At 40.0% G+C, this 12,370-nt stretch overlaps 1 protein-coding gene across 1 annotated transcript; it reads left to right on the forward strand.

The window, feature by feature from the left end:
- Positions 1 to 9,134: 9,134 nt before the first annotated feature.
- On the forward strand, positions 9,135 to 11,817 carry LOC125903674 (protein phosphatase 1 regulatory subunit 3C-B-like). Its single transcript, XM_049600734.1, has 2 exons — positions 9,135 to 9,327; positions 9,718 to 11,817. The coding sequence occupies exons 1-2, from the start codon at positions 9,314 to 9,316 to the stop codon at positions 10,742 to 10,744; spliced, it is 1,041 nt and encodes a 346-aa protein (XP_049456691.1). The 5' UTR covers positions 9,135 to 9,313; the 3' UTR covers positions 10,745 to 11,817.
- Positions 11,818 to 12,370: the final 553 nt, after the last annotated feature.

Consider the following 12,370-nt stretch of genomic DNA (forward strand, 5'->3'; position numbering starts at 1 on the left):
TGCAGGCCGGTGTTTGCTTCTGATTTGTATGTAAAGCCAAAGCCTGTCATTTTGTTCTAAATCTAACCAGGTGCTTTTGTTGCCTAAAGCTGACCACGTGCATGGGTTGGCTAAACGTAACCACATCCGTTTGTAGTTGAAGGGAAAAAAACCCTCAATTCACGGTGTTGTACCAACATATTACATTTATTTTGAAAGAGTATGCAAACTGTAGATTTTCTGTAAAAACGGAAGTGTATTTTGAAAAGTTGACATGGCATCCCAGAATTTCAACAATGAACGCACCCAGGCCACCTTGCATGTCATGTGTGTGGCAATTTTTATATAACATAACAGTCTGAATGTTAATAAGGCTTAAAATTGTGCATAATTAAGGGTGTGGCTGCTGTGAGTGCTGTCCCATGACAAGTGGCATCACAGCAACAACGTTGGATAGGTAACGTAACCATATTGTGACCCCAGACTCATAAAGTATAAGCGTAGTCATAGCTGTCACTATTTCAGTGTGTTTTCAGTTCATGAAAGTTCATTGTAACAATCTGGTTGCCTAAAAATGTTTTATGCAGTGTTTGGGTGTAGTGAAAGACCCTCTAAGGAGACGGATATTACATTTTTCCAGGACGTACATTTGGTTTTACAGAGCTAAGCTAGCAGCTAGTGTTAAAATAGTCTGATAGTGTTACGGTGGCTACATCCATTATTTTTATACAGTCACGGACCTTCATCAGGCGATACATTCTTGCAGAAATCCTGCCTTAAGTCTTTAAAGAGGGCTCATATTTTTAAATCATCAGCTCTTTAACTTTCCAATGGCTCACAAATAGCTCGAGTTCTGGTGAAGCGAGAGCTGCCGCTGCTTCAGTTGGTAAATCCCTGCACCATTTGCCTCTGGGTCATAAGAATAGACGTGTTGTGTTGTGTCACGGTGCTGTGTCCAGGGTTACTTGAGGTCGGCTTGCAACCCAGATTCTCTGTGCAGACGCCTGTCATCTGAATCTGAGGGGCCAAAGACACATTTATGAAGCTCGTAAAATATCAGAGAGAATATTTTTCATGCGGCAGGTTTTGTGCAGACTGTCCTACAACACTCAAGGCAAACAATAAGACAATAAGAGACATTCAGTCTGAATGTTAATATTTACTTATGTGACCTCATTCAAGCAATAAAAATATGAAATTGATAATGACTCTGGACGTCCAAAGGTGAATAATGCTCAACAATTTCAGTTTCAAATAAACTTTGCCTTCTTGTGTTTAATTTGTTTTGCTCTGTTTGTAAAATTCAATTTAATTATTTTTTGTGAGTAGATCAGCAGATCAATATAAAATGCATTAAAACTGTATCACCAACTGTATCACTATCATTAGATCTCGTTCTGGTCACGTATCTTTGTGCATGAAGCCTGCTGCTGCTGTGTGCATGTGCCGAGCATTCATTCAGACAATAAACATTTGTTGTGTACCATTAAAAACATGCCTGTTCGCACGGCCTCAGCGCGTTGATCAGGATGTGGCTCTCCAGCGCACAGCAGGACATCAGACACTTTCAATAAATGATACTATTAATAACCAATCATGACTCATATGTAGCCTGTCCATACTGATATTTGTATGTTTTTACCTGATGTGACTTGTTATCTGATTGGAACCAAATTGTGTGGATATCAACCTCGTCTGGCATTCAAGTGCCTCAATCAAAACAGACTCAAACTCAAATCACATCTCATGACACTCTTCACACAAGCCTTCTCTTTCTCAAGGTGTTGAAATTCCACTTGTATTAATGTAAGTCTTTGAACTTTGATGCTTATCGCTTCATCAACTTGAACAAGACTTTACAAGACTTTGATACAGGTCATGTCAACAGCATATGCTCCTATTGTTACTCTGTTAGGTACTGGTGTTTGCTTCTGCTCCTTAAAAGCACTTCTTTCTTATATATTTGTATATTTTGCCAGATATTTAATAGGCCTACTCCGTTGTTCTAAAACTGATCCCAGTGAGTGACCCTGACCTGTGCTGGTTGTGAATTGTTAAAACTGTGGTACTGTACTTGTATTTTCCCAATCATGCATTTCTTCGGAGCATTCTTTGGACATGTGCACAGCACATTCAGAGTATGCATCTTAACTGGGGTTTTTGAATCAGTTTGCAACACACAGGATCTTCTCTGTTTACAGTTAGCTTGGTATGTTGTACACAAACCAACTTGCCAACAGTCTGCAAGGCTGTGAGATAGAGCTGCCTGCCCAAAGGAAAAGCCCACATTTCTGGTTGGAAGGAGATGCACATATTTAAATGTTATCACAGATATTAAGAGGATTTTGGATACACTCAAATATTACAACACAGACTTTTTCAAGATGGCGGTTGAATCTTCCCCCCCTAAGCTACATGGGTTTAATTCTAAATTCTCACTCTGTTTTAGATGTGGCCAAGTGGAAGGCACTTTTCTTCACTCCACCTGGGACTAGGGATGTCACAATACCAAAAATTCAGTAGTCGATGTTGATGCCAGTAAAATTGCAGGATTCTCAATACCAAAGTCGATACCACAGTAAAAAAAAAAAAAAAAAAAAAAAAATCCTAAGATCCCATGTACTTAAACAAGAAATACGTTATTAAAATATTTGCATATAAAGTAACATTTTTCAACAGATTGATATTACATATATTTTTTCTTTTCCACTTTACGTGTTTTTCGTTGTGAAAAATACTGATCAACATCTGCAATAAACTCAATAAACTATTTAAGTATTTACTATTTAAATTGAGCCAACCACAAGAATGTGTGGCATTTCTTTGGTTTCATTTATTGTTTGTCCTGTCGCGGAGCAAACGGCATTTTTTGACGTCCATGGTCCAGTTGTGGAAAAATCAAACGTCGCAGTACAATAAATCAAACGCACCCCAACCGCTGTGTTTCGGAAGTAGATGCACATGCGCAGTCACGTGAGAGTGAAATCCCTGATCGTTAGCTCACACGCAGCTTGTTCGAGCTGTTCTCTGCATTGTTGAAATTAAACAAAATAACATGGAACATATCTGCTTATTATGCTACTGATTTTAAAACTGAATGACATTTAACGGTGTGTTGCACGTCTTGAAGGCTGGGCTCATGGGAAACCACCAGACGCTCTCCCAGGGGAGGGGCTGGGGGACAGAGGGAGATGTCGGGCAAGGCTCCGTCCAGCATGGACCAAAACACAGCATGGACGGTTCAGAAGCAATTCGGAACGAGTTAAAAGCAATTAATAAATGGACAAAGTGGTGTTTAAAACTGCATATATTGCTAGCAGATCTATTTCCTGGCCTAAAGTCTGGAGGAGTCATAGCACCGATTCTTCTGCTGGTATTGGTAGTATTTTTGAGTTTGGAATCGAACGGTATCGCGAGTATCGGTTCTCATGACATCACTACCTGGGACTGTAGTAAACTGCAAGGTTTCTGGCTCGGGATTTGTGAAGCTATATCCATAATCAATGGAGTCACTTTCCCAGTGGACCCAGAGGTGTGCCTACTGGGCGACTTTTTAAAGTCTGATTTGAAATACAGTCATTCCATCAAACTTGCTGAAACTTTGTTGGCCATTGCCAAGAAATGTGTTGCAACAAAATGGAAGTCAGATCTCCCATTGTCAGTTGGTTTGATGCATACCTCTGGAGAAGATAACCTACTCACTAAGGAACAAGAGTAAGCTTTTCTATAAAACATGGCATCTCCCCTCCCCATTTGATTGATTGATGGACCAATTTGTGTGAATAGCTCTGTTCCCACCACATTAGCGCTGTAAAAATCATGTTATTGTGGTCAAATCTAACTTGTCTCCCTTTTTTTTTTTTTTTTAATTTACTTTTCTACCTCTTGGTTTGTGGGTGAGACGGGCTTGTTAGACAACCACCTACATGAACCTTCAGCATTAAACTGATGAATTTTTGTGCCCTGTTTCCAATAATTACGGCTAAAATGATGTTTTAGGTTTTGTTATTGTTATAACTTATTTCTTATCAAGTTGGTAATGGTTTTTTTTCTTGTTTGTCTGTTTGTTTGTCTATATGTTTTTTTAATAATTGAAAAAGTAAAATAAAATATTCCAAAAAAAAAGAAGGTGGTTGAAGGAATGAAAAAAGAGGTTGTGTGTGCATGGTCTAACAAGTGTGCTACAGGTAGAGAACTTAGGATCCCATTTTTACGCAAAATGGCACAATCAGGTCTACTTTTCTATATTTTCCCGTTAATCAGAGTATGCATGGCTGCTTACAAACAGGAGTATTAGCAAAATATTCAGTTTCATTGGACATATAAACAGCTCAGTGGGATTCTTTTCTTTTTCAGAACAAGGGCAAGAAAAATTGATTATATTGTGCACGTAAACGTAAAAGTTCAGTCCAGTATCCATGGCTGCTGCGTTGGTTTGGTGGTTTGGCGGCTGCTAATGGTTGACGTGCGTCTAGACAAGGACCCTATCTATTGATCTTTGGGGTCAACATTCATGTTTGAAAACATGTCTCAATTTTCTCTTTTCAATCCACTCCTCCCTCAAACATGGTTATATAATCATGCTAAGCCACTCACAGTGCAGTAAGCTACATGTTTAGCATTTGTGTCAGCTGCCACCAGATCTGATTAATGTCTGGCTGAGGTTTCCACTCTCCACAGGTGTTTGGTTAATTAGACACTGGTGCACATCAGTGTGTTTGGGTTGTATGGTGGCTGCTATTAAAATGTGAAATTTTCTTTTTCTCTAAAGCGCTTGTTACTTCCTCCTGTAATAAATCCATCATCTAAATCCAACAATAAACACCTCCTCTCACTGATGTTGCACGTTGCAGTCTGACCTCTTTGATCTGCCCACACTGCCTCAGCTCTCTTTCTCTATCTGTGAAGTGTGATGTGAGAACGCACCACAGTGTTGAAATGCACCAAGGCATCTCTGACCAAATGACCTCACAGTGAGTAGAAAATATATATAGTAATAGTGTCTTTTTCCACACCTGGTCGACTGTAATCAGCACGTCTCTCAGCTGCTTGGGAGCCAGTTTGTCTATAGAGTTCATTCATTACAGTGTGAATACTGAAGACACAATTGAATATGCACAAAATACTTTGCAGCACAGCTCTGACTGCATCCAAAGATCACTCAACTTAAAACTTTTGAAACTCAAAAAGGGAGAATAAAGCCCAAGTTTCTCCACTGCTTCATCTTTATCAGATAACACCTCTGCTTGCATGTGAACTTGCATTTTCCTGTTAGATCTAAGTTTGCAGTTTGAAGTTTGCAGCTGCTATTTAAAACCGAGCGGACTGCAAAGCATTTTAATATGACCTTTTTGACCCTGTCAGCAACTTAACTGGTGTGTGCAACCTTGACCATTAACTGGATACTATTTCTCTCATTGTAATGACCTGAATATATTGCGGTCAAATTAAATAACACATGGCAGGGAGTATTTTTATGCTGGCTGTCATACAGGTATGCTTGATATTATGCACTACTCTGCAGGACTCAAGTGTTTGTGGGAAACGGAGTCATTTCCTCTAAGCTGCTAAGATAAACCCAAGTCATGTGACAGCTGTCAGCCAATCACCTCCCCCTGACAGCCCCTCTCCTGATCCCCTTTTGTCTGCAGGCCATCAACTGGTTGCTACGTGCGTAGTAACCATGCCAACTGGCAGCCGCAGAATCACACAGGAGCCAACAGTCCTACAAGGTCGGCCTCTCTGTGTGGCTCTCTGCGTTACCAAAAGTGTCACAACCTTCCTGTCGTCTTCAGCTCTGTTGGGTTTGTGTCGTAACGTTGATGTTTCCAAACAGACTGAGAAGAAGAACGTTTACAAGAACTGAAACATGAAGCTTCTGTGACGGAGTGAAGTGTAGCATTACCATAATGTAAATAAACACCATTTCAAATAAAACAGCGTTAAAAATATTACTTAAGTTGAAGTATAATCTGTAAATGTAGAGTAACAAGACAATAGTAATGCAAAGTTGAGCCTGTATACCTGATGGTGTTTTTAGTATTACATATTATGAAAACACTTTTTTGATTTAGCAGATAGGCTAGCTCACTGATACTCAACTGACGGCATGGTGCCAGGTGGCCTACCAATCCTTTTCTAATTCACCATGTAACGAAATTGATTCACATTGAATTTTTGTCGTACTCTGATTGTAAATAAAGTGCCAAAGTGCACAAACAAGCATCAAAATAGAGCAAAAAAAAAAAGTGCCAAAGGAGGATCCCATGACCCCAGACAGAGGTCCGAGTAATTTTGCCCTCGGGCAAAGCAAGTTAAGTATCCCTGGTTTAAATGGTAAAATCAGTATTACATCTTCGTACCTGTCTGAACTCCTTCATATCTACACGTCCTCCCGTACTCTTCGATCCTCTCTCTTGACTACCATGGCTTCCAGAGCCTTCAGCCGCTCTGCCCCCTGCCTTTGGGACTCTCACCCCCACGACATTCGCAATATCGACTACCTTTCTGCTTTCAAATCCTGTCTGAAAACATACCTTTTCAAGCTGACATATTCAGTCTGATTTAATAGAGACACACATATTGATGATGATATTATTATGATTAGTTTATACGTAGTGTTTATAATTATAATTTTGTCTTGTCATTTTATTAACTTCGATTGTATATTACTGAATTATTTGATTTTAGAATGGATAGATGGCCAGGTGAATGTCTTATCATATTGTGGAGTGAGACTCAGCAGCTTTCATTTGTTGGTTTAAGATAACTCCCTTTCTGTGTGCACCTTGTGCAACACAGTTTCGGATAAACAGCTGCGACCACATAAACTACAACAAACTGTGAAGTAACATCTTCTGAGAGACAGAAATCTAACCGCTGGCAGTCCTCCTCCCATGTATTTGTCATTTCCCAGCTTTCAAAACTGATTTGATTTACCTTCAAGGTCATCCTGACTTGCACATCTGCTGCCTCAGTATGATTTTAGTTTGTTTAACCTTTGTTTGAAATTCCAGACTTCTAAATTTGACGTGATCACATGAACACTGCGTGACAGTAGGGGCCCAATGAGTGTAAATACCCATATTTGCACCACAGCAAAAATCGTCAATTGATCTTGGCAGAGAGATCTCTTTTGTCAGACAAAAGAGCACTGTATGTGAAGTATGTCTAAATAACAAAGTTTGGTTACATCCCATATCTTCCTGATACAAACCCATTGGAAAGAGCTCTTTATAAACCATAATATTTACTTTGTTTGTCTTCATATAAACCTGTTATCAGTATTTCAAAATGTTTTATTGTTTATCTTTATCACCTTTCAAAGCATTATTTCGTCACTCTTGAGTTTACTTGGTTGTAAATGCTGCTATATAAAGAAATATGTTTTCTGATGCAATGTCGGGACTGATTTGTGCAACCTAAGGCTGCGGTAAATACTGTCTGTTGTCTTTATGAGCATGTGGAAGTGGCATGTTTGGCACTTGGAGTCAAAGTCTCCCTGCAGGTGATTCAGAGGTACACAGAGGCCTGGTGGAGGGGGAAAGCCCCTCAGCGATGCTCTCTGATCTTTGCAAAGGTAAGAAAGCAGTCTGCATCTGGCTCCACGTCAAAATGAACCCCACTCCAAGACACAGCAACAAACTCCAAATTTAAAGAAAGAACAAAAGTCCTGAAGCAGCATGGCCTCTAGGGGGCACAAACAGGGCTCTCAACTCTCAGCCTTGTCACTGAAAAATGCAGTCGCCTGAGACCTGATGACCTTCAGCTGAGATTTCACAGTGTGGCTGAGTGAATTGTTTTCTGGTGCACAAATTAAAAGTAGAAGGGATGATTTAAGTTCACCCATTGCTACTGGCTGTGGAGAAACTTCCCTGATCGGGCTCCAAATAAAGTCGACTCTGCTCAGTTTGATGACTGTGAGGATAATGTTTAACCCACGGCTGAAATCAATAAAGCAAACATGCTTTAAAAATAGCATCTTTGTCAACATATCCTGAAGTCAAAACACTTGCAACCAGGAAAAAGAAGCCAAAACCCCTAAACTTCATCCTTTACACTTACATTTTTTCCGTCTTTGGACACGAATATGTTTAACTGAACATTCTTAACACTGAAAGTATTAAAGCCTTCAGTAACCACTAATTAAGAGTGCTTTCTTGGTCTGATCTGCGCTGACATTTCTGTAAGACCAATAATAGGGAGGAAAAGCCAGCGAGGTCACAGTGACAACGTTAATTATTTCATTTAAAGCTGAGGTGTTAAAAAGCCATCAGATGCATCACATCAGATCAACTCATCACCCTCGTTATATAACACCGCAAAACACATTTCAGACATCACACTGTCTCCATGTCAGTGTGACGTCGGTCTGTTTTTTACCTTTACAAACATATTTCTTCCCTTAAAGGCATCTCACCGCTGACTGTTAAATCGTCTTTGCATTTATTTTATTTATTTATTTATTTATTTATTTATTTTTTATTTTTATGTTTTTTGTTGATCCACAGATGTGCCAAACTAACACACAAACTAAAATGAAATTCTGTTGAAGAAGTGCGATATTTAAACACCTTGAACATGTGATCACCCATCATTAGTGAATGGTTTAAGACACCAGAAAGGGACATCGTGACTTACAAAACATCAGTTTAAGCAGATTTGAGAAGTATTATCTGAATTCTTTCTGTACTATATTTAAAGAATACCCTTAAAATTTTAAAAAATGCCATCATATAAGACAATTCACAACTCTTCTTCCCGTAACTCATTATCTTTTCTAATAAGTTACACTCAGTGCCAAGCAGTGACAAAGTAACCGGGGCAAAAATAATCTTGCCGTGATTCAGTGTGGGAATCCCAGTCATGAAGAGCCAGAGGCTTCAAGCAGCAATCCGCAGTGACTAATGTGAATATCATCCCAGCACCAGCAGGGGTCTGTCATGTTTCTCAAATAGCAGCTGAGGCAACAGCCTGAGGCATCCCAACCATGAGGCCCATGCAGGCGACACTCCCCTATCAGCTGGCTGTCAGCCAGGGCAAGTCTGTGCCGATTGGTTGGCAAGGGATTTCACTAACTTTTCATTGGCTGTTGGAGGAACCATATTTCAGCATATGCAAATTGTCTCGATGTGGCAGTTGAAATCCCTGAGTGCTGAGCAAACCCCTGCACTGTAAGACAGGAAGAGCAAGAGAGAGGTGGAAGAGAAGGAGGCGTGACCACAGCATGCACTTTGAGAGAAAAGATAATCTGTAGAGAGAAGTCGAAGGGGCCGAAAACTTTAAAAAAAAAAAAGAGTTTTATCCTCCTTGGAACAGTTTATTTCTTTACTTCATGAGTGCTGCAAGGTAAGGATCAGAACAAGTTTTGATTCTTGCAAAAGTGCGTCATGCTGAGATGTAACATTTAGATCTGTATCATTTTTCATGTTTTCATGTGTAGATTTTTAAACAGAGTCTAAATGTAATTAAATTTATCTGCAAAGTTGAGCCATTGTAAAACCCATAATTTGCGAGATGGGGACATTATGTGCAGACATTGCAAAGTACCGCTGTCTTCCTGATTGCAGAAGTAACGTGTTACATCAAGGCAGAACTTTTTTAAAGTAGAAAAAGTGAAGCCACAGTTCTAATTCTCCCCGTCTGTGTCTTTCTTTTCCTGCTCCGTCACATTTCTTCCCCCACCCTCCCTCCCTCTCACACCACCTCCCTTCTTCTCTTCTGCTCTCCCTCCCTCAGTGTGCTCAGGTCTTTCAGTCCATCAGCAATGCCTGGTCCAGTAATGCCGATGGACGTGGCTATGAGATTCTACATCAGCCACTCTCCACCTCCCCTGCGTGGTTTCCTCAGCTCCTACGAGGAGCTCCAGAGGGCCAAGAACCGGGTTAACCAGTCCACCACCCACAGCCGCAACCAGCAGCTCTACAAGCCGCTGCGACCCTGCCTCAGCAGCCAGCAGAAAGCAGTGGATGATGGCAACTGTGTGGGCTGGAACAACAATAAGGCCAGCAAGAAGAAGGTGGTGTTCGCAGACTCGAAGGGAATGTCACTCACCGCCATCCATGTCTTCTCCAAGTTTGACGATGAGCCATATCAAAACAAGAGAAGGGGAATTAGTGAGGAACTGCAGTTTGACATGACAGACCTTGAAACAGCCACAATGGATCTTAAGATCAGTTCAGTTCGCAGTTTGGCGCTGGACTTTAAACAGCCCTCAGCCGACTATCTGGATTTCCGGAACCGCCTGATTAAAAATTCAGTCTGCTTGGAGAACTGCTCACTGCAGGAACGCTCGCTGACCGGCACCATCAAGGTCCGGAACATGGGGTTTGAGAAGATGGTGCAGTTGCGTGCCACCTTCGACTCATGGGCAAGCTTCACTGACATCGACTGCACCTTCATGAACAACGTCTACAGCTGTCAGGATACTGACACCTTTACATTCGTCCTGGAGCTGCCAGCCGTCATCCAACCACAGAATCGTGTCGAGTTCTGCATCTGCTATAAAGCCCAGGGCCAGACCTTCTGGGACAATAACGATGGCAAAAACTACATTATCCAGCATGCTGGCTGGAACGGACAGGACCTGAGTATTACTACGCCCCCAACTTCTGTTGGGCAGAAGAAGGATGCAGAACACAAAAACGGGGGTGTCAAAGTGCTGGAGATGGAGTTCGATCAGTTTGGCAGCCCACGCATGTCCAGCGGACTCTTCCCCGGCTGGCAGAGCTGGGGTCAGATTGAAAACACCGTGCCTTACTGGTGAAAACCTCTAAATGGTTGCTGAAATGGCATCAAAATAAGATAATGGACACTGACGGGGCATTCAGTGCAAATCCAGCTGTGGGTTTGAGCTTAGACTGGCTCTCAGCCAGAAAGTAAACTGAAGCAAACAGCCTCTGCTTTTATAGCAGAGGAAGTGTACAAACCAGACAGAAACCTAACTGTAAAGTGTTCAACTGACCTGCTTTTTGCTGTATGGGGGTCATTTTGGTCTGAGAGACCTAATGATCAGTGGTTGGAGGATGAGGGATAATGGGAAAAATCTATCATGTTTCAGATTCCTCTTTTGTAAAATATTGATGTGCCTTCCCACTAAAATGCAGACTATTTGTACAGCCCACAACAAATGTTAAGCCCCTTTTGAGGGCCTGATGTCATGGTTAAATATGCACTGATTGAGATGTCCCTCTCAATGTGATGTCTGTAAACTGAAGAAGTGGAAATGGAGCTGATTAAATCCTTCATATTGAAGGGAAAGTCCAGGAGTGCATGGCGACAAAATGCTTCTCTACTAAAAGACACATAGCTGATTTATTTCTAATGAAAAATGCACACTAAACTTTTGCACCCTCAAATGAGAAAATAATCAAACATGATTCAAAATGGCCTTAATTTTCAAATTTTGAGTCATGCAGCCCTTTCTTTCCCTCCATGTAAATTGCACATCTCTGATGTAAAATGTTTTGATGATGTAATATTGAGGTGAATTTGCTGAGAAACAGAGCTGCTATCAACAGATGTGCCGCAAGAGAGACTCTGCACGTGATTGGTTGTCTCGAACAGGGGAGGTGTTGGGGAATTTGGGGTGGATGCAGTATGTGGAAAAAAGGAATGATTGAAGACCAGATGTTTATATTATTTGCTTGTTTTAACAAGTGCAATTTTTTTGATGAGTGTACAGTATGTGTGGCTGGAATCAAGATTTTTCTTTCTTGAATAATCTATTTTTTTCTCACTGTGAAGAAAGGTCTGTGCCCCAGCATTTCATCTAACTTGAAGGTGTGTGTCATGTACATCCCATTCAAAAAAATAAATTTCTATATTTGTGCTACAGTATTCATGACTCCTGACCCTTTTGTTATGAATGTTTTGGTTAGTTTTTGCACAGTATGCTTTTTGAATTAATTTTTGATGAGCAGCTCATCACGAAAAACACACTAGGTCAAGTGCTTAAATATTTAATAATATTTGAAATAATGTTAATAACAATAAAATCCAAAAACAAAGTAATTTTGATATTTTTTTTAGAATATTTTTAATCAGTTAAATACACAGTTTTCACTTAATTTTTCCACACAGTTGTCTACAATACCTTTCCAATATATGAATATACTACCATTTTGTTTGAATGCAATCATCAGTTCCATCAATTTGTATATTTAAAAAAATAGCAGCAACAACAACAACAACAACAGTAATAATAATAATAATAATAATAATGATAATAATAATAATAATAATAATAAATGTGTATGGGGATTAGGTTAAGGATAAACTAAAACAAAAAATCTAAATTTAAAAAAATATATATCAAAATAAAAAATATAATAAAATAAAAATAAATAATAAAATGAAATACAAAATAAACATAGACATGAGCTAAATCACA

The sequence above is a fragment of the Epinephelus fuscoguttatus genome, linkage group LG16 (assembly GCF_011397635.1).
Source record: "Epinephelus fuscoguttatus linkage group LG16, E.fuscoguttatus.final_Chr_v1".
In the NCBI taxonomy this organism is placed as follows: Eukaryota; Metazoa; Chordata; class Actinopteri; order Perciformes; family Serranidae; genus Epinephelus; species Epinephelus fuscoguttatus.